The sequence below is a fragment of the Echiichthys vipera genome (assembly GCF_963691815.1).
Source record: "Echiichthys vipera genome assembly, chromosome: 10".
In the NCBI taxonomy this organism is placed as follows: domain Eukaryota; kingdom Metazoa; phylum Chordata; class Actinopteri; order Perciformes; family Trachinidae; genus Echiichthys; species Echiichthys vipera.
The window spans coordinates 30239403-30267320 of record NC_139835.1 but is presented as its reverse complement, the minus strand read 5'-3'; the positions used below and the strand labels follow the sequence as shown (position 1 = coordinate 30267320).

Here is a 27918-nt window from a genome sequence, read left to right as displayed (position 1 = left end):
AACAGCAGCGTGTTTGTTTTTTCCATTTTGTTTATTGTGTTGGTCTGTTCATATCTTCAAAGAGATTCTATACACAAATTAGTACAACGAGGGTTCATTACACATTCATAAGAGAGACTCTGGAGAAAAGGACTTTAACATAAGCGTGTCTCGACTCTGCTGTCAATTTCAATACAAACTTATTCTTTTTTTTTTAAGCTAAAACAAGAGACGCAGCGTGTCCAACACTCTTATTTTAAGATCGTCTTCCAGTTCAGAAAGAACAGGTGCAGTGTATTAAAAGGTTCAGCAGACGAAATACAAAAAACAAAACAACAAAAAACAAAAAGCGTCTCCGCGGGCCGATGATGACTGGTACAAAAGTCGCCCGTCCTCTTGAACTTTAATGTTTTGGACTGATCACCCTCGTCTGTTCCAACACACGTCCGTGCTATAACTGCAGTAATTTTGATTAAAATAATTTACTCTTAAATGACTTTTAACTACTTATTGTATGAAAAGATTCCAAGAAGGTCCCCGTACAGAAAAAGTGGAAAAATACACAAAACTCCTTTCACATTTCACTCCTCTCACTCACTCAAAACTACCTGAAGGACAGAAGAAAAAGACAGGGTGAGGATTAGAAACACAGATCTCGCTGCACGCCGAGCTGAGGTGGCGAGGGCCTCTTTAAGGCTCGCAGATCAGAGTTTCCACCACAAAGTTGCTCTCGAAGTGACGAATCTTGTGGCAGTTCAGAGCTTCACGCTTCTGCATACCTGTAAGACGAGCAGAGGGGCGTTAAAACACAGCCGAGGGGCACCAGGTAGAGGCCCTGCGGAGCTCTGCGGGGCACAGGGTAGAGGCCTTGCGGAGCTCCGCGGGGCACAGGGTAGAGGCTTTGCGGAGCTCCGCGGGGCACAGGGTAGAGGCCCTGCGGAGCTCCCGGGGGCACCAGGCAGAGGCCTTGCGGAGCTCCGCGGGGCACCTGGTACAGGCCTTGCAGAGCTCCGCGGGGCACTGGGTAGAGGCCCTGCGGAGCTCCGCGAGGCACCGGGTAGAGGCCCTGCGGAGCTCCCGGGGGCACCAGGCAGAGGCCTTGCGGAGCTCCGCGGGGCACCTGGTACAGGCCTTGCGGAGCTCCGCGGGGCACTGGGTAGAGGCCCTGCGGAGCTCCGCGAGGCACCGGGTAGAGGCCTTGCGGAGCTCCGCGGGGCACCAGGTAAAGGCCCTACGGAGCCCCGCGCACATGTCACAGTGTGTTCAGACTGTTGTTACTAAGGAAGTCAAAGCACGGGGAATTATGGGTATTTTTAAAGTCAAGCCTTTTAATTGGCCGATATCGTCGAATATCAACAATCAGCGTGTTTTATGATATGAAAACATTTTTTTTAATAGAACATATAATGCATAAAAAACAATGCTGCGCCAAATATTTAGCTATTTATTCAATTTGTATTTTTTATTTAATTTATTATTTACATGATGTTTATTAAGCTTTTTATTTTATCTTTATTTTCTATTTAAATTATTATTTACATGATGTTTATTAAGCTTTTTATTTTATCTTTATTTTTTATTTAAATTGTCAGCAATGGATTGATACTGAACACGATGTTTATTTGGCCATTTATTTTATTTGTATTTTTTAATTTATTTATTACTTACATGATTACTTGATGTCTATTTTAGGAATTTATTTGATAATTATTTGTATTTTATTTATTTACATGATGTTTATTAAGCTATTTATTTCATTTGTATTTATTATTTTATTCATTATTTGTCTTTATTTCCTCAGTGTTCACATCTAGACCCAGTTAACGATGTAAAAGGTCGTCTGTACAACAATGTTAAATCTTATTTAATGAAGCGTTTCAGAACCTTTATACAAATAAACAGCTGCTGAACTCCATGAACTCCCTTTAAATGTAAACGTGATCTAAATAAACGGGAATAAAAAGGTGTGAAGTCTGAGCTCCTACCCAGGATCCGGTCTCTGCGCTGCAGCTTGTAGGTTTCTTTCCCGCGGCAGAGGTTGTAGATGAAGTATCCGAGCTGGTCGACGTGCTCCAGGCGCTCCGTCACGATCATCTCCTCGTGGAGCAGGTAGGACTGCGGCAGGTAGGTGCCGGCCTGCGCACAGGGAGACAAGCTGTAATCACTGACAAGTAAACATCACAACCATCAGCTCCTGGATTCAGAGGTTACACGTCCTCCTGCAGACTCCGCGGGGCACGCAGCAACATTTCTTTTTACTATGTTCAGTAAAATCACTTAATTTGAACCCAAGAAACCAATTTGCACCCGTCGAGGTTTCCAAAAAAGACCCAAGTTTATTGTTTTTGTTCTTATTTGCTGGTTTTAATTTAGTTTTATTGTTTTTGTGTGTTTTTTAAATGAAATGTCTGTTTTTAATCAGCTTTAATGAAAACTGAACCCAACGATCCATGTAATTAAGCCTAATTATTCCAGTTTTTTTGGTGCCAGCTGTGTTTTCTCCTTTCCATTTCTTAAAGGAACATTTGGAGAAACAGGCGCACTAGAGGAGAAGATTGATTACATTCTTATGTCTGCTGTACGTTAGCTTAGCTTAGCATTAAGGCCGGAAATGGGGAAAATCGCTCTTCTCATTTGACTCTGCAAGAAAGTGAACTACATCTCATCTCATCTTCAGCCTCTTATCCGGGGTCGGGTCTCAGGGGCAGCAGCTTTAGCAGGGAACCCCAAACTTCCCTTTCCCGGGCCACATTAACCAGCTCTAACTGGGGGATCCTGAGGCGTTCCCAGGCCAGTGTGGAGATCTAATCTCTCCACCTGGTCCTGGGTCTTCCCCGAGGCCTCCTCCCAGCTGGACGTGCCTGGAACACCTCCCTAGGGAGGCGCCCAGGGTTCATCCTTACCAGATGATCCTGAACCACCTCAACTGGCTCCTTTCAACACAAAGGAGCAGCGGCTCTACTCCGAGTTCCTCACGGATGCTGAACTTCTCCCCCTCTCTCTAAGGGAGACTCCAGACCCCCTCCTGAGGAAACACATTTCACACGCTTGGACCTGGACCTGGTTCTTTGGGTCCTGACCTGGACCTGGTTCTTTGGGTCCTGACCCAGCTTTCATGACCACAGGTGAGGGTAGGAACCAGGACTGACATCACAACGGTGTGGTAGAGCGACTGCAGCTCCGCCCCTGCTGCTCCGATTCTCCGGCCAAACTCACGCTCCATCGTCCCCTCACTCGTGAACAAGATCCTGAGGTACTTGAACTCTTTCAATTGGGGTCAGGACTCTTTCCCTACCTAAAATGTTGAACTGTTCCTACAAACTGAAGCTCCGTAAAGCAAATGAATATGAAGCTTCGATTCCCTCTGATTATTGTTTTCATTCCCTAAAATTTCTGCAGTCTTTGCGGGGACCTGCTGAAGCGTCAGGACGCCGTAGAGAAGTCGTTTGTCACCTTGATGTTGTTGAGCAGATCCAGGAAGTCTCTGGGAGGCATGACGATGGAGGTGTTGAGCGGGATGACGTAGCACTTGTTCAGACTCAGGTCCAGGTACGCGGTCAACCTCTGAGACGGAAGAGAAACGTTTAAAGACCAAGAAAGCAACAAATCTTTAACTGATTGGATCTATTGGTTGAAGTCTGTGATGCGTTAGTAAACTTGTTTTGATTAGCCGCGTAGGAACCCTGTTAATAATTTAAGCTGTCAGAATTCAAACAGGAAGTCTCACCCGCTGGAAGTCGTGGACGATGTCAGCCGGGTCGCCGCCGTCGAACTCGGGCACAGGGACGCTGATGAGCTCCACCTGCTCCTCCTCCAGCACGCGGATCCTCTCGTCCAGCTGCCGCAGCTGGAACTGGTTTGGCAGCTCCACCGCAACCTACAACGCAGTTCAGCCAGGTAACTAACCGGTCACACAGCCAGGTAACTAACCGGTCACACAACCAGGTAACTAACCGGTCACACACCCAGGTAACTAACCGGTCACACAGCCAGGTAACTAACCGGTCACACAGCCAGGTAACTAACCGGTCACACAGCCAGGTAACTAACCGGTCACACACCCAGGTAACTAACCGGTCACACACCCAGGTAACTAACCGGTCACACACCCAGGTAACTAACTGGTCACACAACCAGGTAACTAACCGGTCACACAGCCAGGTAACTAACCGGTCACACACCCAGGTAACTAACCGGTCACACACCCAGGTAACTAACCGGTCACACACCCAGGTAACTAACTGGTCACACAACCAGGTAACTAACTGGTCACACAACCAGGTAACTAACCGGTCACACAACCAGGTAACTAACTGGTCACACAACCAGGTAACTAACTGGTCACACAACCAGGTAACTAACCGGTCACACACCCAGGTAACTAACTGGTCACACACCCAGGTAACTAACCGGTCACACAACCAGGTAACTAACCGGTCACACAACCAGGTAACTAACCGGTCACACAGCCAGGTAACTAACCGGTCACACAGCCAGGTAACTAACCGGTCACACAGCCAGGTAACTAACCGGTCACACGACTAGGTAACTAACCGGTCACACAACCAGGTAACTAACCGGTCACACAACCAGGTAACCAACCGGTCACACAACCAGGTAACTAACCGGTGACACAACCAGGTAACTAACCGGTCACACAGCCAGGTAACTAACCGGTCACACACCCAGGTAACTAACCGGTCACACAACCAGGTAACTAACCGGTCACACTACCAGGTAACTAACCGGTCACATACCCAGGTAACTTACTAGTCACACAGCCAGGTAACTAACCGGTCACACAACCAGGTAACTAACCGGTCACACACACAGGTAACTAACCGGTCACACAACCAGGTAACTAACCGGTCACACAGCCAGGTAACTAACCAGTCACACAGCCAGGTAACTAACCGGTCACACAACCAGGTAACTAACCGGTCACACAGCCAGGTAACTAACCGGTCACACAGCCAGGTAACTAACCGGTCACACAACCAGGTAACTAACCGGTCACACAGCCAGGTAACTAACCGGTCACACAGCCAGGTAACTAACCAGTCACACAACCAGGTAACCAACAGGTCACACACCCAGGTAACTAACCGGTCACACAACCAGGTAACTAACCGGTCACACTACCAGGTAACAAACCGGTCACATACCCAGGTAACTAACCGGTCACACAACCAGGTAACTAACCGGTCACACAACCAGGTAACTAACCGGTCACACACACAGGTAACTAACCGGTGACACAACCAGGTAACTAACCGGTCACACAGCCAGGTAACTAACCGGTCACACAGCCAGGTAACTAACCGGTCACACACCCAGGTAACTAACCGGTCACACAGCCAGGTAACTAACCAGTCACACAGCCAGGTAACTAACCGGTCGCACAACCAGGTAACTAACCGGTCACACAGCCAGGTAACTAACCAGTCACACAACCAGGTAACGAACCGGTCACATACACGGTCACACACGCGGCCAAACACGCGGCCACACACAGGCGGTCACACATTCGGCTGCAGTGAACTGAACACAAACAGACGCAGCAGCAGGAGAAACCTCCGCAGCTTCATACCTCGTCTTCCTCCTGGATCATGAAGTCTTCCTCGCGGTAGTTCACCCCGCACACGAACACCTGGCCCTCCTGCAGGGGGCGAGACAGGGACGAAAACACACACAGCACATGAGAAAAGAGACATTTTTCTTTGTTGTTTCACTTACTTCTCTTCCTGCTTCTTCCCTGAGTTCCTGTCTGCTGCGGTGGGTCGTTGTGATTTGTGTCGGGCTGCAGCTGAATCTGCATTTTTAGATTCAAATCGAATGTGTTCGAGTTTTTAATGAACGATGTTAAAGAAATCCACTTCCCTCTAGGAGCCAGAACATGTGTTAAAGTGTCCTCTAGGAGCCAAAACGTGTGTTTAAGTGACCTCTAGGAGCCAAAACATGTGCTAAAGTGTCCTCTAGGAGCCAAAACGTGTGTTAAAGTGCCCTCTAGGAGCCGAAACGTGTGCTAAAGTGACCTCTAGGAGCCAAAACATGTGCTAAAGTGTCCTCTAGGAGCCAAAACGTGTGCTAAAGTGCCCTCTAGGAGCCAAAACGTGTGTTAAAGTGCCCTCTAGGAGCCGAAACGTGTGTTAAAGTGCCCTCTAGGAGCCAAAACATGTGCTAAAGTGTCCTCTAGGAGCCAGAACATGTGTTAAAATGTCCTCTAATGAGCCAAAACATGTGCTAAAGTGTCCTCTAGGAGCCAAAACGTGTGCTAAAGTGCCCTCTTCAGTGGCGAGGACGTGCACTATGTGCTTTTTTCCCCCTTATTCGCCCCTACCCTTCAAAAAGTCTGTGCACGCCACTACATGCACCCTGAACCACCTCCGAATGTGGTTTTTGACATCCGAGTGTTTTCACCTGTACGTGTAGCGGTCCACCACATGTTATTGCCACATGAGAACAGGGTCTTAAAGACGTCACCAACGGATATTTGGACTCAAATTCTCAGGGAACAGCCAAACTTATAAGAGTTCAAATCACCTGGACACAATAAAAGGAACAAAAGGAGGAAACGCTGCAGAGTCATAAAGGACTCGTTTATGAGAAAGACTCTGGCAGCTGTGTTTTCTGATACCTCTCTGTTTCGGCTGATTCCACTTGGCTGAGTTGTTAACTCTTAACCCAGGTAGGTGCAGTCGGCACTTAACGTTAAAAACCTGCTTCAACCTGTCCAGTGTGTCACAGTTCATTTTCTCCTGCGTGTTTGTGATGCTGTTTCTGTGATATTCAGTTTATCAGATGGTTTTTTTATTGTTTTCACGCTTTATTTTGTCACGTGTTGCCTGTTTGTAGTGAACCCGATGTCGTGTCTCCAGAGGACTTCGTCCCTCAGGACAATAATCCTCTAGGAGCCAAAACACGTATTACACGTTAGTGTCCTCTAGGAGCCAGAATGTGTGCTAAAGTGTCCTCTAGGAGCCAAAAAGTGTGCTAAAGTGTCCTCTAGGAGCCAAAAAGTGTGCTAAAGTGTCCTCTAGGAGCCAAAAAGTGTGCTAAAGTGACCTCTAGGAGCCAAACACGTGTCCTAAAGTGTCCTCTAGGAGCCAAAACATGTATTAACGTGTCCTCTAGGAGCCAATATGTGTGCTAAAGTGTCCTCTAGGAGCCAGAACGTGTGATATAGTGTCCTCTAGGAGCCAAACACGTGTGCTAAAGTGTCCTCTAGGAGCCAAAACATGTATTAAAGTGTCCTCTAGGAGCCAATATGTGTGCTAAAGTGTCCTCTAGGAGCCAAAAAGTGTGCTAAAGTGTCCTCTAGGAGCCAAAAAGTGTGCTTAAGTGTCCTCTAGGAGCTAGAACGTGTGCTTAAGTGTCCTCTAGGAGCCAAAACACGGGTTAAAGGGTCTTCTAGGAGCCTAAACGTGTGCTAAAGTGCCCTACAGTGTTTGTGATGCTGTTTATTCAGTATATCAGTTTATCAGATGTTTGTTTTTATTGTTTTCACTCTTTATTGTTTCACGTGTTGCCTGTTTGTAGTGAACCCTGATGTGTCTCCAGAGGACTTCGTCAGCCCTCGGGACAATAATATTAAAGCTGCCCGTTGTCCTGCCTCAACTCTAATCTGCTTTTAAACTCCTTCACTGTGTGGTAGGAGTGTAGTATTTCTTTTTTTTAATCATTGATCAATTTACCTCTCTTTCCCACCCTTGTTGGGGCTGGTAGCTCACCTCCAGGATGTAGTAGCGGTACAGGTAGGCTCCTCCGACCACCACTCCGGACAGCATGAGGGCGAGACCCAGGCACATGCACCAGCACCAGGCTCGAGACTGGTGACGCACCGGCACAGCTGCCTCTGCATCCTGCAGGAGAGAGGAGGAAGTAAGGGTTTGAGTGTTTAATCAGTTTCATCTTCGAGTCCAACATTTGAAGAAAATCCCTCCATGAGTTCAGAGATATCACGTTCACAAGAATGAGACGGAGGTTTCTGTGAATCCCCGCCTCTTTATTTCCGTCTGTGATGGAAAACACGGTGAAAATGTGGCGTGTCTCTGTGTGTGTGTGTGTGTGTGTGTGTGTGTGTGTGTGTGTGTGTGTGTGTGTGTGTGTGTGTGTGTGTGTGTGTGTGCGTGCACCTAAACAAGCTTGTGTGAGAAACTCGAGACTTTGAGCTGCGTCCAGTGGAAAGGAGGAGGATTGTGGGTAAATGTTCGACAGTGCAAAAAAAGAAAACCCGGGCTCTTATCATCATCTGACAACACATGAGCCGTGGACTCTGGACAGGCGGGTTAAGAAGCGGCGCCTCCTCTTCACGGCGAGCCTCGACTCGTCTCCTGCTGAGGACGAACAGGATCATAATCACGCAGCTCTGGTGTCGCCTTACAACACTTATTATTATTATCATTAAAGATGGTGCGACTTGTTGCTGCTCACAGGGGAATTCTTGGGTCCCTTGTTGTGATTTAACACCAAAAATAAAATTGAATGTGTCTTTTTAACAAATGTTGAGGCTCTTTATTCTAAACTCACACGTCCACTGAAGGTTTTAGAGCAAAGTTCTGGTGTTTCTCATTAATTTTTTGAAGTATGAATTGTGTAAAGAGACTAAAAACTCAATTATCTACTAAAAAAACATGTTTTTCTCTTAATTAACTCATCGATCAGCCCACGAAATGTCAAATTGAATGAAAAAATATGCAACACAGAGTCACAGAGCCGGTTTAAATGGCTTTTTTTGGTCGGACTCACACTCAAAAACCAAAAAGTGTTAAGAATTTATTCTGATATCAAACTAAGAAAAGCAGAGAAGTTCATATTTTGGAGAGTGGAGCAGCAGTGTGAGCTACTTTAACGACGAACTGATCAACTCTCACTGGGTTCTGCTCATTTCTGACATTACTGTACAAGTGTCTTTGGTTTCCCACAATGCCACACTTCCTAATAACACATGGAAACAAACACTTCCTGCTCCTGTTCCCGTGTCGTCCAAAAAGGAAACTGCACACGCTGAAAATATCCGCCCTGGGTTCAGTTCTGATCAAACACACTCCTGCAGTAAACTTTATATTCTTCTGTATCTCCGAGGAGCAGCTCTGCAAACAGTGAACCAGGACAGGCTTCAATATTTACTGACAGGGGAAATTAGATTCATGTAAAGGAAAAGCAAACCTACACGTTAGCTCGTAGGCTAAATTATGACGAGAGGGGAAAAACTTGCTACTCTGCCTGAAGAGTCAGTAAAGTTTCACTGTAATGTGCGGACTGTTGTTTGTTCATGTTAAAAAGTAAAGTGTAAGTCAGGCAAAAATGGACCCCATGGTGTTTTTATGCAAGAAAAGAAGAAGAAGAAGAAGATACATTGAATAAGCCGTCAACCATGTATAGAGAAAGCCCGGAGAGTGGCTAACAGTCGGGCTAACGTGGCTAACAGTGATTAGCTTGGAGCAGCACGGTGTATGGACTCTTCTCATGCTGCTGCAGAGGTTTGCTGTTATTTTCAGCAGCATTAGTGGTTAAAAAAGACCTTTGAATGCCTTCACCGTGCTGCCCCGAGCTAATCACTGTTAGCCACGTTAGCCCGGCTGTTAGCGACTCTCTGTGCTTTCTCTATTCACGGTTGATCAACGGAAAAAACTGTGCCGAAAAAGACCACGGGTCCATTTTTTTGTAAACACTCATCTTTTTAATAATGCATCACGTTAACGAATGAAGCAGTTAACTTTCAATTTGCAGCATCAGTCGGGAGAATGTCTTTCATGTCCAAGCAAAACGTATTCTGTAACGTGAACAAACGTTTATATTTACGATAAAAATGCATTTTAAAGGAAAGATGTCAAACTGAACAACTGTGTTTAATACTGAAGTGAATTCAAATCAACGTATTTAATTAAAAGCACATAATTATTTTATTATTTACAGACGCTGTCCTGTCAGAAAACCTGTAACATTCATATGGTAGGTATAGTAGCTAGGTATTAGTCAGCATTTCTTCGGGTGGAGGAGGAAACATCAGCGACAGGCAGCCTCTTCTGACCTTCATCTCAATTTACAGAAAACAAGAAGAACAAACTCCCCAAATGTTGTGTAACACTTTCTTTCGGGTAAATGAGGCGTAACCGAGGAGGAACGTTAAGAAAAGAGGAACCAAAGAACGTCCGTGTGAGGGGAGGAAGTGAGGGTGAAGTGGTGTTTGACAGGCCGACACAAATGCTTTAAAGAGAAAAAGGGAACATCTCCTGAGGCTGTAAAGCTCGGCTCGTCTCTGCTGACTGGACATTTGTTCCGATCGCTCGCTTTGACTTCAAGGAAGGGAAGAAACGAGAGCAAGCAAAGAGGAAATAACAGAAAGCAAAAGAGGATGTTTGACAGATGAGAATATTAAACAGGCTTTCTGTCAGGCAGGACGTGGAATCTAGTTTTTAAAGCCGTATTCAGACGGGATCAGTTTAATGTGGGGACGTGGGGTGAGACCAGAGGTTTCAGTCCCGTCTGAATGCTCCACGTCAGTAATTGTTCTGGAGAATGTCAGGGCGCACTCACACTGTCCATCCGTACCGTGCCCAAACAGGTTTTACGGGTAAAGTCCTAGCTGCGGCAAGCTTGCCGTCCACGGCCCGTTTGGGAGAGGTGGGCTTTTGTAAAGCACATTTACACGTGTACGAGCACGAGCGTGCGCACGTGTACGAGCACGAGGCCTACGGTGGTTCTGAGGTCATTTCCTGTGCGCCTGTTGGGACGTAGAAAAAAGAAGGAGGGACCATGCGCGGACATTTCAAACAATGGCGGTGAAAGGTTCACGTTGGTGTGATGCGGAGGTGGAGTGTTTACTGCAGATTTGGTCGATGAAAAGATTCAAAAACAGTCGACAAGACGCACAAAAACTCCGAGGTCTACGGAAAGATCTGGAAACAAAGCCACGCATCGCCATGATGTCATCAATGCGTGTGACGTGTTACGGCGTGATGACGTATAGGCAGCAAGAAGCATTCTCCGAGGCCCAGGTAGTGTGAGTACAAACAGGCCTGGAGGGGGGGACAAGGACCCTAAAGCACGGGGCACGGGACGGAAGCACAGTGGGAGGGCGCCCTAAGTAAAAATGTAAAAATCCCTGGTTCTGGTCTTAGTGGAGACTTTTGTGCTGTTCTGGACTCTGATGCACCGATCACTCTGCAGTTAGTGTCCTCACTGAGCAGAGGGTGCTGCTGGGAGCCCCTTTCCTGCGTTGAGTAATAGCACGCGAGGTTGCTAGCATTCGCCTGGCAACCAACCTCCCTGGATTCTGGTGCAGTGATCTTCCTGTTTCACAACAGAATCCTAAAGCTTCACCAACAACAAGACCCAACAGGCCTTCAGACCCACATTTCATTACTGCTACACACACACACACACACACACCCTTGTTAACACACTAGTGTGTCAACACAGTGAAGTATGTCAACGTCACACACAGCAGGAACAACATGTACAGTCACAAACACAAAAGATGGATTCTCAGGGACATTTCATGATGATATTCTTCGCACTGCAGCGCTGGAGTATGTTCTGGACATGTGAGGCAACGTCTCTACGGCTTTACTTTATACGAAGGCGTATACATTTATAAACACGTGACTCTTCTTCATCGTGCGGTAAACGTCTGCAGAGGCCTGACTGCAGAGCAACGTGTCCCCTGAGAGCAGCTCGTGTTTCTGTCACAGGTGAGGATCAGTGTCCAGGTTCAGTGTCAGGGAAACCCAATCCTCCGCTCGAGCACCGAAGAACCCGACGCACGATCGCCGAACGATGAGTGTTCAACATAATCGAGTTATAGATCAGATAAACGTATAAAGCGTTACAGAACATTTGATGATGTACCAATACTGATACACCAGAGCAATTTATTCATGGGTGGATTAGTGAACGGCCTACCGGGCACGGGACCCGGAGCCCAGGGGCCCTGGGGCCACAGGGCCCCGAAAAAACCCACAAAATGAGCAGAAAGAGATGCCGAAAGAACACAAGTATACACAAAATGACCAATTGTCTTTTAAAAAAAGACAAAAAAGACGAAAGGGATGCAAAACGACAACGTTGAGACGCTAAATGACTGGAAATAGACACAAAACGACCAAATAGAGACTTCAATAACAACAAAGACAAACAAAATGATTAGAAATAAATGTAAAATGACCAGAGATGCAAATTGACTAAAAATAGATGCAAAACCAGCACAAAAAGATGTAAAGTGTCTAAAAATAGATGCAAAACCACCACGAAAAAGATGCAAAATGACTAAAGATAGATGCAAAAACACCACAAAAAGATGCAAAATGACTAAAAATAGATGCAAAAACACCACAAAAAGAATTCCATGAATTCATCGGATGATCTCTTTCAGATCTCTGCGACATTACAAACAGAAACAAATCTGGTTCTACTGGAGCACTGGAGAATAACCTGCAGATTACAAACAGACACATCCGCAACAATGAAAGTCCAGGAAATCAATCAAAAGTTACGAATGTAACTACGGTTCTTTGAATCCTGGACACATCCACCAGAGGCTGCGCTTAATATCTTCTGTCTCGCACAGGTCGAGTATTAATATCAACAAAGTCACTCAAAGAGGAGGAGGAAGAAGAGGAGGAGGGGGAAGAAGAGGAGGAAGAAGAGGAGGAGGGGGAAGAAGAGGAGGAGGGGGAAGAAGAGGAGGAAGAATGGGAAGAAGAGGAGGAGGGGGAAGAATGGGAAGAAGAGGAGGAGGGGGAAGAAGAGGAGGAGCAGGAGGAAGAATGGGAAGAAGAGGAGGAGGGGGAAGAATGGGAAGAAGAGGAGGAGGGGGAAGAAGAGGAGGAGCAGGAGGAAGAATGGGAAGAAGAGGAGGAGGGGGAAGAGGAGAAGGAAGAAGAAGAAGAGGAGGAAGAAGAAGACGAGGAGGAGGAGGAAGAGGAGGAAGAAGAAGAGGAAGAAGACGAGGAGGAGGAAGGAGGAGAAAGAAGAAGAGGAGGAAGAAGAAGAAGAGGAGGAGGAGAAGGGGAGGAGCAGGAGGAGGAGGAAGAAGAGGAGGAGGAAGAAGAAGAAAAAGAGGAGGAGGAGGGGGAAGAAGAAGAGGAGGAAGAAGAGAAGAAAGAAGAGGAGGAAGAAGAGAAGAAAGAAGAAGAGGAAGAGGAGGAGGAGGATGTGCCAAATCTTAATATTGTTGTTTGTGTGTGACGACAGAAGCTGCAGGGTTGTGATTTAGGAAAGGTCATAATTACATTATTACATTTACCTTCATCTCATTTACTCTGTTTTTATTTTGGTAACTATCACTTCCACTCTTATTTTGTGGACTCTTCAGTTCTGTGACGGGCGCCTTCTTCTCCCCTGATCGATGACGTGTAAACATACATAAGATAACAGAATATTTTCCTTAAAATAAAAAGTTTAATAACAAAAAAACCCGTTGTGGTCCCAGCAGTTGATCATGTGGGGTCTGCACTGGGTGAGGGGCGTCCGCGGGGGCCCGTATATCCGCCTGGTTGGTTAATCTCCCCTCCTCATGAGTTTAAGTGGTCGGCGTCGCCGTAGGAGGCCGCTAAACCTCTCCGGCTGACTTATTAAACCATAATCCAGGGACAATCGGAGCAAAGGAGCCCAGGAGAGATTTGATTTTACTGTAATCCAGTAATGTACGAACATTAGCGTTTAAAACGATAATTATCTGATGCTGCAAAGCCTGATTGGTGCTGCGGGTCCCAATGCATCTGAAGCTAAACTGTCGACGCTCCTCCTCAGGTTAGACAGGAAAATAAGGACGCAACAGATGCAGTTCGAGTGTCTTTTCTGGGTTTGAACCAAACGTAGACGAGACTAAATGAAACGAACTGAAGTGAAGCTGTGAGGATTTGCGTACAGAGAGTTTCTGGCATTTCCATTTTTGAATGAATCACCTGCTGAGTGACGCAAGAACCAGCCCGACCCGTCTGCTCAAACAGTGATATTACATAAAAGAGACAGTGAACATGGATCTGCATTAATCCCCTTAAAGCCTACGAGGCGTCAGACATTTGAGGCCGTCTCATTATTGGAAGAAGCGCCTCTCTCTCTCTCTTTCCCTCGGTTGAACCTGAATGCACCATGACGTCCCATCAGAGCACGCAACTTTACGGTTGTTTGTTTGTTTGTTTCCGTAATTATCATGATTCATGCGTCTGTCTCTGTCTTTGTGTCTGTCTTTATCTCTCTCTGTGTCCATCTGTCCGTCTTCTCTCTCTCTCCTTCTCTTCCTCTCTCCGGTGCAGACAGATGTGCGTCCTCCACAGAGCTGGGTCTGTCTGACGTTCCTGTCTGTTATAGTGAAGGTTTGCGTCTCCACCGTACTCTACGGGGGAGTTGTTGGGTCTCTGTAAATCATAAATAAGTCATAGAGTGTGGTCTTTACCTGCTCTGTAAAGTGTCCTGAGATAACTTCTGTTATGATTTGGCACTATAGATAAAATGACACGGTGGTGTAGTGGTTAGCACTGTCGCCTCACAGCGAGAGGCTTCCTGGTTCGAATCCCAGCTGGGGCCCTTCTGTGTGGAGTTTGCATGTTGTCCCCGTGTCTGCGTGGGTTTTCTCCGGGTTCTCCGGTTTCCTCCCACAGTCCAAAGACGTGCAGGTGTTGGGTTCATTGATGACTCTAAATCACCCGTAGGTGTGAATGGTTGTCTGTCTCTGTTCGTCTCTATGTGTCCTGTGATAGACTGGCGTCCTGTCCAGGGTGGGCCCCGCCTCACGCCCGATGTCAGCTGGGATCGGCTCCAGCCCCCCCGCGACCCCAACCCCGGGATAAGCGGTTGAAGATGAATTAATGAATTGTTTCTTTGTCATCTCCGACTCTCACCGTGTCCGTTAAAGTGCAGTTGCAGGCTAAGCTAACGCATGCTACCGCCGGTAAGCTATGCCACGTCATCAGTGTTTTTGTGCATTTTATAACTTTAGTACTTTCAATACTATCAGAATTAATGAACAGAGCTTTTATCATTTTAAACACAAAGTATTGAAAACTATCAGTGTCTGTACTTTTAACAATCTTACAGAACATAGCGCAAAAATTACAATGTCTCTTAATCAGGAAGTCTTTAAGTCGCTTGTTTCATCCGAGCTAAAGTTCAAATAATTAGAGAAAAGCAGCCAATCCTGGTCATTAAGAAGCTGAAACCAGGGGATGTTAAACGTTTAGGATTAATGACTTAATGGACTGATCGTTTAATAAAACCCTGTCACTCCCTGTGATGGCGTGCAGCAGGGGAACGTGCATCCAACATGAGCGCTGTGGGACTCCAGACCTAAAAACATGTGAACTCTCAACGTTGCTCCAGGGGCCGGAGCAGCTGCACTCCCACCACATGTCTGTTTGAGATCTTCTGCACACAGATATATCCACCGACACTCGATTCATCCTGTCGTCTCAAACCAGGAACAAACGGGAGGTGTGTGTGTGTGTGTGTGTGTGTGTGTGTGTGTGTGTGTGTGTGTGTGTGGGTGGACAAAACACCCAAACACTGATGTGAAAACACTAACTGTCTCAGTGTGTGTCTGAAGAGTGAAGATAATACGCAGAAACAACGTAAAGACATGACAAACGTCCACAGATGGGAGCTGAACCCAGGACTCTACGGTGAGGACTCTGCACACGGGTCACCAACGCTAACAGAGTTAGCTAGTGGGCGCCGTAGTGTATTCAATAAAGTGTTTTTAAAACAGGCAATTCTCACAACTGAGAGGCCGGGACCACAGAAATGACGTACGTGATTAATGTTTACAACAGTTCATTTCCATTGAGACAGTTTTTTTCTGCAACAATTATTAACGGAGAAATCCAGGAGAGTCGCTAACAGCCGGACGTGGCTAACAGTGATTAGCTCGGGGCAGCACGTTGAAGGCATTCAAAGGTCTTTTTTAACCACTAATGCTGCTGAAAATAACAGCAAACCTCTGCAGCAGCATGAGAAGAGTCCCTACACACACAACAAAGCACCAATGGGCTCCTTCCACTGTAATGGACTTTACTATGAGAGGAGCTGGTACAGGGGCCAGTAGGTAAGTCTTTAAAACACTCTTTAATAAACTCTGGCTTCACTAACTACGTTGTTGCTGCTTTGTTGTGTGTGTAGGGACTCTTCTCATGCTGCTGCAGAGGTTTGCTGTTATTTTCAGCAGCATTAGTGGTTAAAAAAGACCTTTGAATGCCTTCACCGTGCTGCCCCGAGCTAATCAGTGTTATTTGTTACATGAAAAACAATCTCGATGGCTTATTTGATGTATTTTGCGCCGGAATTACACTTTAAAAGAGTAACTCATGTAACTTCCATGTGTTTCCAGCAGTTTTCCAAAAGTTGACACATAAAAAAAAGAAAGAGTATCGTATGAATGCTCTCCACCCGCACATATAAAAATAATTCCCTCTAACACATTATCAGCCCAGCAACACGAGGTCAGCAGCAGCCAGCACGTCTAAATAAAGCTCCAACTATATCCGGCTTCAGTATTCCAGCTCCTATAAAACCACATTTAGAGTTCGGGCGTATCAGACTCTCACCTTCTGCAGCTTCAGCCTTTCAGTGACACACTCTGGAAAACAGCGAACAGTACTCATCGATATGCGGACGCTACGTTAGTTATGGGTTAACTAACTGCTTACAGAAGAACGAGAAACACAAACTGGGTGGTAAATAAATATGATAATTCATTGTCTGTCGATATTGTGAATAAACTTCTCAAGAAATCTGAAATATGTGAGGAAATATCAAAAGTTAGCTCAAGATACTTTACAAGGACCGTATTCTCCGCTCTATAAGTTGCACCTAAAAACCTTCAAATGTCTCAAAAGCCGACAGTGCACCTTATAACCCGGTGCTCCTTATATATGGACCAATATTGAGCCACAACAGGTCTCCAACTACGGTGAGCAGCCGCCGACTCTAGTTTCCCCCGTAGAAGAAGTAACGCGCGGTGCATGTTGAGATATACGACTGCGTGAAGCGTGCCGTTTCATTTCCATGTGTGTGTTTGTGTAAAGAGCCCAAAATGGCTCCTGTTAAGAGACACGCTTACGACGCAGAGTTTACACTCAAGGCCATTAGTCACGCAGTAGAACACGGGAATAGAGCAGCAGCCAGAGAGTTTAACATGAACCAATCAATGGTGCCGAAGTGGAGGAAGCAACAAGACGACCTCCCCTGACTGTTGTGTTGACGTTCCCTTTAGTGCAGCTCCATCTAATGGATGCAGAACGTGACCCCAGCCTCGACTGTAGCGTCTGTTCTATGCGCCTTATAATGTGGTGCGCCTTATAGTGCGGGAAATACGGTAAAGTAGCTCCAGACCACACTGACTTTTTATGATCTACAGAGACCCAACAATTCCTCCATGAGCAAACTGCAACGGTGGCGCCGAGAACCATCCCTTTAGCAGGAACGACGGACATCCGCCTTCACCCTGTTACTGTTTAGCACCATGCTAACTAGCATGGGAGTTAAATAATTAAATCGTGAGACTCATGAAATGACCCACGTGCCTACCTACCTAACACCTGCTGTACTTGCTGTTATTGACTCTGGCTGTGTAGCAGATGTTCATGCTTCTCGTTTCTGCACCTGCTCTGTTCTTCCCCTTCGCCGTCGTCGAGTTTATCTGGTTTTAAATCAGCAAATATCTGATCAAATAGACTCGTTCAGAACCCGCCCAGCCACACCTGCCTGTCCTGTACCAGCACGGCCTGAACGTCACACGGAGACGCCACCGCTGCTGCTGCGTCTGCTGGTGTGATCTTTGCTCTCCGCTGAGCTGTGTGTGTGTGTGTGTGTGTGTGTGTGTGTGTGTGTGTGTGTGTGTGTGTGTGTGTGTGTGTGTGTGTGTGTGTGTGTGTGTGTGTGTGTGTGACGTGTTAATGTGCTGGGAGATAAGCTCAGGTGTTCTCGGGGCTGAGCTGTCTGGAGCTTATTTTCAGGGTTTTCTCTTTGGGACTTCTCCAAAGAAAAGTATCCGCTCTCTCTCTCCTGTCAGCACAAACACAAGTCGACGTAATCATCGTAATGTTTTGTGTGCTGCTGAAATTACAAAGACGACAAATGAGAGGAAATGAAAGAATAGCATCTGCTGCTTAAAGATGATCACGTGTGAGGATTTAAAGAAGGATCTTAAAGTGGAAAAACCTCCCCGATTACCAATATGGCGGCTGATAAAATAATAAAAATCTGTGATATGGAGCGAAAAATGATCTTCTCTGACGCGGCAAAGTAGCCAAAAGCCTCCTTTCTTTGTTTACTACGAACATGCCGCTCCAGGCAGACGTCCCTCTTTCTGTACGCTCTTTGTAAAGCAGCGATTATTCCACTTTCCATTTGCTTTCATTAATAGAAGATACTGGAAGTTGTGGGAAATAACCAGGGTTTTTTGCTTTCTCTGTGGGTGTTTTCAGTCCATGGTTTGGTTCCTGTGTGTTCATTAACACAACAGTGAGCTGTGAATGAAGTAGTAGGGGGATTGCAGAAAGGAGTCACATGGGGGCTGCAAATGGTGACATTTGGTAGACGTGAAACACGGATAACATCCACTGGGGTCATTTTTATATCTTTGATGTCTTTGTCAGGTGCTTTGATGTAACTGTATATATGCTGAAGTTACTTGGAGAGAGGCAGAGATCATTTGAGACCCGGTGGAGGTGGAGTCTCTCCTGTGTGCACGCATGATTTAAGAAACACTGAGGACTCCAGAGAATCTCTTTCACAAGATCAATTCATTGCGGAAGTAAATATCGGAGCACTTTGCTTAAAAAAGGACTAAGAAAGATGCAATTAAGTGTGATTCATGCGCAAAGTCATCCCTTGGTCTTTCCCCCACTAACATACATTAAATAAGCCATTTATTTCTCTGTTAACACTGTTGTTTGCACCGTGTTGTTGTTATTTTAACATGATTGGGTCGTTTTGCTCACTCCCCATTTTTATTAGTTTGTGTTGCACTGTTGTTAACAAATGTACGGTGTCCTTGAGTGCTCAGAAAGGCGCCTTTAAATAAAATGTTTTATTAATATTATATGAAAAACGGTCTCCATGGCTTATTTGAGGGTTGTAAGTGCCGAAAAAGGCTAAAATTAGACTTGAATGCATCAATAATCGTTTAATAATCACAACACAAAAGTTAAGTTTAAGAGATGAATCCATAATTGTCGACTTAACAAACAGACGAACTGAAGATTGTGACACTTTTAACACGAACTGGGATTGAGTTTAAAACAGCACAGAATCAAAAGCCTGTATCTCAGTGAGCCGAGCTCATTAATGGATTAGCGGATCTATAAAGGAGCCGAATCGGCACGCTGACGGACAGCAGGACAAAGTCAAACTGATCTAGTAAAGAAGATAAGACGCTGATTAACTCCAATGATGCTCCGGATTCATTAACAACGGCCTGATGTTACAAACAAAGGGTAAAAACTCCATCAACTCCGTCTAAAGAGACGATTTTAAACACCTGAAGTTTGGAGCGATTCATATTTTCAAGACTTTAGGAACTTGATGACAAACTTAGGGCGCACTCACACTGTGCCTCCGTACTGTACCCGAGCACGTTTCACGGCTAAAGTCTGGTTCCTTTGACCAGTGTGAGTGCAACCGTACCACGTCTAGGAGCGGCACGCTTGCCGTCCACGGCCCGTTTGGGAGAGGTGGGCTTTGGTAAAGCACGTTTGCACGTGTACGAGCATGAGCGTGCGCACGTGTACGAGCACGAGGCCTACGGCGGTTCTGAGGTCATTTCCTGTGCGCCTGTTGGGACGTAGAAAAAAGAAGGAGGGACCATGCGCGGACATTTCAAACAATGGCGGTGAAAGGTTCACGTTGGTGTGATGCGGAGGTGGAGTGTTTACTGCAGATTTGGTCGATGAAAAGATTCAAAAACAGTCGACAAGACGCACAAAAACTCCGAGGTCTACGGAAAGATCTGGAAACAAAGCCACGCATCGCCATGACGTCATCAATGCGTGTGACGTGTTACGGCGTGATGACGTATAGGCAGCAAGAAGCGTTCTCCGAGGCCCAGGTAGTGTGAGTACAAACGGGCCTGGAGGGGGGGACAAGGACCCTAAAGCACGGGGCACGGGACGGAGGCACAGTGGGAGGGCGCCCTAAACGACAATTAAAACAATTAACATCCCCACTTTACTGTCACTGTCACTGTCAAGCAAACGCGATCCACTTTTTGATCTTTGTTACTGTGTTCATCATCAGGGTGTGTGTGGGTGTGTGTGTGTGTGTGTGTGTGTGTGTGTGTGTGTGTGTGTGTGTGTGTGTGTGTGTGTGTGTGTGTGTGTTTGTGTGTGTGAGAGATTAAGGAGTTCTGCGTCACCATTTCTGAATTCCACTCAGAAGTCTCACAATTATCTTACGCTGCCGACGGAGCCGCACCACCCGCGCCCAGGAAAACCCCCTCGGAACAAATAACGCGCACAGGGACAGAATCTGCAGCGTTTGCATCCACTTCAAGCGCCCGCAGGGGAAAACATTCAGCTCCGACTCTGCAGATAAGAGTCAGCCAGACTGGAGGCAGACGCTGCTGCAGCCACAACAACCACACAGGAAGAGCGTGTGATTTCAGAAACACAGCCGCTGCACATGCGCTCATATTTACAGTCTTTCTTTCAGCGCGCAGACGGAGCACAGACTTCCTGTGAACGCCTGAAACAGAAACCACGGCTTTCTCAGCAAAGGGGCGGAGGCTGACGGAGTTTAACCCCGCTTTATACCCCGAGAGACACGCCTCAGAGGGTCAGTCGGCTTTACGCGGATGAATTATTCATCCAATTAGTCTGCAGGAGTAAAGAGCGCCCACAGAGCTGTTGACGTTCACAGCAGACGATGTTTTGACTCGAAGCAGCCATTTTTCTCTACAATCACAAACCTGAAATGAATGTTTGTCTTTTAATAACCTTCACTGTCTCCTACGTAAAAGGTAGAATTGCTCAGCATGTTGTGAGAAGAGCACAGAGGTAGAAAAGGTTAAAAAAGCTGAAATGTTCACGTCTTTGTTTTGCTTTCTCTTTTCTAAAGTGTGACGCAGTTTTTTAAAGTTGTAAAAAGAAACTTTGAAACTTTGATCACAATGAAAGTGAAAATGAGACAAAGATACAGGAGCAAATGAAACATGAGGGACGAAGAAAAGTGTGATGTAATAAAGTGTTGGATCCTCTTTAAAAAGGCTGTTCACAGCTAAATAAAGGACATTAATTGGCTCCAGGTTTGATATTTAAGCGATAATTTGGACTAAGTTATAAAACTTTCTTATTTGTTCTTTACCATTTTTGTTTTCTAGTGACAAACTAATATTTTAAACCCCTGAAAACATAAAACTATGCATTTTGATGGCTTTAATGTTTGTAGTTTTTGCGTTTTAAAGTCTTTTTTAACTTTATTTCCAGTGGTAATTGTTTTTTTCTTGATGATTTTACTGTTTGGGTTTTATTTTAACATCATATGAAGCACTTTGTGACTTTGTCTGTAAAAAGGTGCTTTATCAACTAAACGTATTAATATGATTATTATTGTTATTTAAGAGTTTAATCCAAACAAAATTAGAAAAAATAATGGCTAAAAAGTTCAGAATTACTGATATAAATTTAAGTAACGCACAGAAATACTGTAAATACTATATTTATCATAATAAACCTAGTAAAAGGTTCCACAAGGAAGTCGTCAAACACTAAATAAACATTACATAATATACTAAAAATGTATTAAATAAATAAATCATCATAAGAATATAACATGAATATAAAATATATTTATAAAAAGATTAGAGTTGGCTTTGTCTCAAGTGTTTAAATTATAAAAACATTGAAAATATATAAATACTTAATTTATTAAATAATAAAAACATTAGATGCAACATGAGGAAGTAGCCAAACACTAAGTAAATATACTATAATATACAAAAAATATACTAAATAATAATAATAATAATAATAATAATAATAATAATAATAATAATAATAAATTAAATATAAAAATACCTCCATAAAAGTACTGAGGTTTTTGGTTTAAAGTATAAGAGTTATAGAAACAGTGAAAATATAGAAATATTTACTTAAACAAATAATTAAATGCAACACGAGGAAGTAGCCAAACACTAAGTAAATAAATCTAGAAAAACATTACAGTTATTTTAGTTTTAAGTATTAAGATTATATAAAAAGTGAAAATATGTAACTAATTAACTAAATAAATAAATAATTGAATGCAACATGAGGAAGTAGCCACACACAAAGTGTATAAATATATAAAAACATTGTAGTTGTGTGTGTTTAACGTGTGAAAGTCACAGAAACAGTGGAAATATAAATACTTACATAAATAAATAGACATAAATAAATAATAAGATACAACATAAGGAAATAACCAACACTAAGTGAATAAATATATAAAAACATTGTATTTCCTTTGGTTTAAAGTGTGAAAGTCACAGAAACAGAGACATTAACATATAAACAGTTCAGCTGTGTGTTTATATAAAGTGCGTCTTTAGCCGAAGCTAACGCGTTAGCACAGTTAGCCATTTTCTACTCACTTTGTCCTCCTCGGGAATAAGAGTTTCCGCGTCCTTCTTCACCTCTTTCTGAGCCAAAGCGGAGCTGAAAGAGACTTTAACCATCCTGGAAGAAGAGTCACACACTCCGGGGAGAAGCTACCGACACGAAAGAGCCGCAAAAACAAAACAAAACAGAGGAAACTGCTCCGGAGTTAAAGTGTTCGCACTTCTCTCCCCGGCCAAGTCTGATCTGCTGAGCTACAATCAAGCTAGCATGAAGCTAACAGGGGGGCCACACCACAGCGTCCGGTTACGTTTCAAAATAAAAGCATAACGGCCCGAACATGGCGACGTTTCCTGTTTGAGCTGCGGGGAGAGAAACTTAATTTAGTGATTTATTTTATTTAATGTTATTGAATTAGAATATACAATAATATACAGCAAATAAAATAATAATAATAATAATAATAATAATAATAATAATAATGAAATAATAATAATAAATAATAATAATGATGATAATAATAATAATAAATAATAATAATAATCTAAACTAAATATAAAAATGTCTCCATAAAAGTATTGCAGTTGTGTTTGTTTAAAGTGGTAATAGTTATAGAAAAACATGTCAACATTTCCTGTTTGAGCTGCGGTGAAAGAAACTTAATTTAGTGATTTATTTTATTTATTATGTCATTTTATTGTTACAAATAATACAAAGCAGGATTTTTTTTTACTTTATCCGTCTTAAATTTATTATATTTAGACCTACCTATTATATTTAGACTAAATACTTAATTTATTAAATAATACAATCATTAAATGCAACATGAGTAAGTGACCAAATACTAAGTAAATATTCCATTATATACAGCAAATAAAATAATAATAATTATAATAATAAACTAACTGTAAAAATGTCTCCATAAAAGTATTGCAGTTGTTTTTGTTTAGAGTGTTTGCGGTGAAAGAAGCTTAATTTAGTGATTTATTTAATTTAATATTATTTAATTAGACTATATCATTATATACAGCAAATAAAAATAAAATAATGCTAATAATAATAATAATAATAATAATAATAATAATAATAAACTAACACTCGTGAGGAACTATTGGACAAGATTGTTCAGTGAGCTTTTATTATGATGTCCAGCATATTAATAACCTAATTTTAATTGTTTGACTTACTTTTAATTATTTTTAATTAATTTTGTTTTATTGTTTTATTCCATTTATTTTTATTATATTTTATTATTATATATTTATTATAAAATATATGTTTTTTTCATTATATATATTTAATTATATTATATATTTGTTATTTATCTTTTATGTTACACGCTCCGGTACAGTAGATGGCGACATGCACCCTATACGTCATTTTGTAGTTCTCGTCTCCGTGTCCATGATGTTTGTAGTCCGAAGTCGAACATTCGAAAGACGTCATTTCCTGTCTTGCGCAGACGCGTCTTCATCCAAACATGGCGGTGGCGGTGGAGAAGTCAACGAAAGAGCGGTTGCTGTGTGTTCTGGACGACCTGGAGGTCTTATCCCGGTAAACTCTCCCGTTCCGCGGTCGTGTGTCGGTGGGGCGTGTGTGAGGGTTGTTTCGGTGTTGTTGGGTCGTGTGTGGAGGGTTTGTTCGGCCCGGTAGAGCCTCTGAACCGCGGTGTGTTTGATTTCAGGGAGCTGATCGAGATGTTGGCTCTGTCCCGGAGCCAGAAGCTGCCTCAGCCCGGGGAGGACACCCAGGTAACGCCGCAGTGACACCGCACACAGGCCGGGGTCTGAACCGGCGAACGAGCATCTGAGGAGGAGGGAGTTAAACAAAATAATAGTTTTATTTATCTCTTGTAAAATGGAAAACATCATATTCAAGTTAAAAAGATAACATATTCCTTTATTAGTCTCACAAATGTGAAATTAAAAGGTCCTTATTACAGGGTAGCAAACAGAAGAATCATCAATTAGGAACAATTAATTGTAGAAAAATATATAAAAATATGAACAATACAAACAAGGTAATATAAAAATATATAAATATCAGGAAAAATATGTAAAATATTCTTAAATATTTAAATTTACATCCATAAAAAATTTACGTATTCAACCTTTAGCTGCACGATTTATCATTTAAATCTAAATTTAATCATTTAAAACTGGAGTAACGTTGAGTGCAGTTCTGGCTTTGGGATAAAAACTGTTTCTGAGTCTTATTGTTTGTGTTTTTATTGCTCTTGAACGTCTCCCCGAGTAAAAGACGCCGTACACAAACAGCAGGGGAAGGTTTTTCTACACTCACGGGTTAAAGTTATAAAATATGTCATCGTAAAAACAGGCACGACGCTTCCATCACGGCTGCAGGTGACGTCAGAATGAGAGGAAGAACAAAACAAAACCACAATGAGACTGGGATAATGTATTTAAATCAAGCTATAATAAAGTGTGTGTGTGTGTGTGTGTGTGTGTGTGTGTGTGTGTGTGTGTCTGTCTGTCTGTCTGTCCTCAGGTCCTGGAGCTGCTGGTGCAGAGGGACAGGGAGTTCCAGGAGCTGATGGAGGTGGCTCAGCAGCAGGGGAAGGTGCACCAGGAGATGCAGCAGCTGGAGAAGGAGGTGGAGAAGAGAGACAGCGACATCCAGCAGCTCCAGAAGCAGCTGAAGGAGGCTGAGCACATCCTGGTGGGTGCTGCTGATGGAAGCCCCTCTGAAAAGATGTGGAACATGCTGACAAATAATAATATAGTATTAATGTAATAATAATATTTTTGAGAAAAAGTCGGAAGATTGTGACAAAAAAGTCAAAATATTTTGTGAAAAAAGTTTGAAAATTGTGGGAAAAATTTGTAATATTTGGAGAAATAATTTGGAAGATTGTGACAAATAAGAAGAAATATTTTGGGGGAAAAGTCGGAAGATTTGTTGGAGATAATCATCGGCCCTTTCTGCTCAAGTCTGTGTAAAAGAACTGGAGGACCAAACCAGTTTAAACTGGGCTGGAGGACCAAACCAGTTTAAACTGGGCTGGAGGACCAAACCAGTTTAAACTGGACTGGAGGACCAAACCAGTTTAAACTGGACTGAAGGACCAAACCAGTTTAAACTGGGTTGGAGGACCAAACCAGTTTAAACTGGGTTGGAGGACCAAACCGGTTTAAACTGGACTGGGTGACCGAACCGGTTTAAACTGGGCTGGAGGACCAAACCAGTTTAAACTAAGCTGGAGGACCAAACCAGTTTAGACTGGGCTGAAAGACCAAACCAGTTTAGACTGGGCTAGAGGACCAAACCAGTTTAGACTGGGCTGGAGGACCAAACCAGTTTAGACTGGACTGGAGGACCAAACCAGTTTAGACTGGGCTGAAAGACCAAACCAGTTTAGACTGGGCTGGAGGACCAAACCAGTTTAGACTGGACTGGAGGACCAAACCAGTTTAGACTGGGCTGGAGGACCAAACCAGTTTAGACTGGACTGGAGGACCAAACCAGTTTAGACTGGGCTGGAGGACCAAACCAGTTTAGACTGGGCTGGAGGACCAAACCAGTTTAGACTGGACTGGAGGACCAAACCAGTTTAGACTGGGCTAGAGGACCAAACCAGTTTAGACTGGGCCGGAGGAGTTCACAGCGTCTTCCTGTTTCATGTTTCCACATCTGTGTGTAGATGCAGTCGTGACCTGGATGTAACCCCAGTTCCTCCTCCTGAGTATTTTACGCAGACCGTAGCTGACAGCTTTTATGTGCAGGACCATTATAAATCCTTCCCCTCTCTTTTTCAGGCCACGGCGGTTTACCAGGCCAAAGAGAAGCTCAAGTCCATCGACAAAGCCCGCAAAGGTGAGTGAACACGCTCTGGTGAGTGTGGCGGTTGTTGACGCCGGTCCCGTGTCTGACTGTGCTCTCGTTCCCCGCAGGAAGCATCTCCTCAGAGGAAATCATCAAGTACGCTCACAGGATCAGCGCCAGTAACGCCGTGTGCGCGCCGCTCAACTGGGTCCCAGGTAGGAACCAGCCAGTCCCCGTTCTCGCCGCGGGTTCTGGTGTCCGACTCCACTGTTAACGCACCTGTCGCCCTCAGGTGATCCGCGCAGACCCTACCCCACCGACCTGGAGATGCGCAGCGGGATGCTGGGTCACATGGCCAACCTGCCGACCAACGGCGTGAACGGACATCTGCCGGGTGACGCGCTGGCTGCCGGGAGGTTACCGGGTGAGTCCGCCCACAGATCATTCCCGGTTCCAGCCGTTTGGTTATAGTTTGGTGCAAACCGACATCAGTTACTCACGCTGTCGTCACTTTCTGACTGAAAGGACGTTTGGTTTCCTTCATTTTCTCGATGTTTTCTTTGATGTTCTTTCTTTGATTTTGCTCAAACCAGTCCGCTGCACTTTTCAAAATAAGAGTCCTCCGCTGTTCTGTCCCTTCCTCAGGACCCAGAGAGCCATAGCTTTAGATACACTGCACATAAATCATTTCAAGAGTGGTCATTTTATTTACATGTTTAACTTCCATTTTCTGTTTATTAATCACCTGAAGAGTTTGAACGTGAGGGCGCACTCCCACTGTGCGTCCGTACCGTGCCCCGTGCTTTAGGGTACTTGTACTGGGAGCCCGCTGACAGTCTCTCCTCTCGTCCTCTCAGACGTCCTGACGCCTCACTACCCCTGGCAGTCCTCGGACGTCTCCGTGGGGATGCTGCCTCCTCACCACGGCAACGACTTCGGCCTGGAGCCCCCGGGTCACAACAAGGAGAACGAGGACGACGTGGAGGCCATGTCGACGGATTCCTCCAGCAGCAGCAGCGACTCCGACTGAAAGACAAGAGCATGTATCCGTATGCGTGTGTGTGTCTGCGTGTGTGTGTCTGCGTGTGTGTGTGTGTTTGTGTGTGTGCGTGTGTGGGGTCACCACTGAGTGCAAGACACGGGGAGCAAGTAACGTGAGGTTTAAAAATGAAGCTTTTGGATTTTGGGTTTGTTTTTCCTCACGTGAACCCAAGACCGGAGTCTCTCCTCCTCAGATGCGTTCTCACTCTGTTTGGTTTGGGGCGAGGGGGGCGGCGCCTGCGTTGAGCGTGCAGGAGGCCTCCCGTGACACAGATGACACCGCCGTCACATAGGTAACGACGTACCTTGTCATTTACAAGTGCCTTCATCATTTCAAGTGTAAACTGTAAAAAAGAAACCTTATTTCTCTCAAATTCCCGGACTGCTCCTCCGGTTCCTCTTAACAAAAATTACTCTTTGCTCCGACTTCATCAGAAGTGTTCATGTAGAAAGGGTTCTCGTGTTCGGAGTTAGTTGCAGAGTCAGCGGGACGTTTGTAATGTGATCAGAAACAAATGAATCTGATGCCGTTCCTTGAATTTAAACAAAAGCTCCTGAATCTCCTCGTGTCTCTTATTCGATG

General features: G+C 44.4%; 2 protein-coding genes across 3 annotated transcripts; one reads left to right on the top strand and one right to left on the bottom strand.

The window, feature by feature from the left end:
- Positions 1-12: 12 nt before the first annotated feature.
- Positions 13-22765, bottom strand: LOC310952947 (integral membrane protein 2B-like). 2 transcript variants are annotated; one of them, XM_083921807.1, is made up of 7 exons: positions 22547-22765; positions 7674-7841; positions 5570-5638; positions 3707-3856; positions 3433-3543; positions 1965-2115; positions 13-758 (listed from the first exon to the last, which is right to left on the bottom strand). In XM_083921807.1, the coding sequence occupies exons 1-7, from the start codon at positions 22628-22630 to the stop codon at positions 670-672; spliced, it is 822 nt and encodes a 273-aa protein (XP_083777933.1). In that variant the 5' UTR covers positions 22631-22765; the 3' UTR covers positions 13-669. The 2 variants fall into 2 exon arrangements, with proteins under 2 accessions (XP_083777933.1, XP_083777934.1); XM_083921808.1 differs by having other exon boundaries at positions 7710-7841.
- Positions 22766-23990: 1225 nt separating this feature from the next.
- med4 (mediator complex subunit 4) lies at positions 23991-27439 on the top strand. Its single transcript, XM_083921297.1, has 7 exons — positions 23991-24065; positions 24196-24262; positions 25020-25190; positions 26288-26345; positions 26423-26509; positions 26587-26718; positions 27152-27439. Exons 1-7 carry the CDS (start codon positions 23992-23994, stop codon positions 27322-27324), a joined length of 762 nt encoding a protein of 253 aa, XP_083777423.1. The 5' UTR covers position 23991; the 3' UTR covers positions 27325-27439.
- The last annotated feature ends 479 nt before the right edge of the window (positions 27440-27918 follow it).

Excerpts from the sequence above, each read along its gene's own strand:
- LOC310952947 (XM_083921807.1), bottom strand. The coding sequence starts at position 22,630 with ATGGTTAAAGTCTCTTTCAGCTCCGCTTTGGCTCAGAAAGAGGTGAAG. Across the intron at positions 5,639-7,673 it reads AACAAGGGTGGGAAAGAGAG|GAGGGCCAGGTGTTCGTGTG; the intron begins GTAAATTGATCA and ends CGCCCCCTGCAG. Across the intron at positions 3,544-3,706 it reads TCGTCCACGACTTCCAGCGG|AGGTTGACCGCGTACCTGGA; the intron begins GTGAGACTTCCT and ends CTTCCGTCTCAG.
- med4 (XM_083921297.1), top strand. The coding sequence starts at position 23,992 with ATGGCGGTGGCGGTGGAGAAGTCAACGAAAGAGCGGTTGCTGTGTGTT. Across the intron at positions 24,066-24,195 it reads GACCTGGAGGTCTTATCCCG|GGAGCTGATCGAGATGTTGG; the intron begins GTAAACTCTCCC and ends GTTTGATTTCAG. Across the intron at positions 26,719-27,151 it reads GGCTGCCGGGAGGTTACCGG|ACGTCCTGACGCCTCACTAC; the intron begins GTGAGTCCGCCC and ends TCGTCCTCTCAG.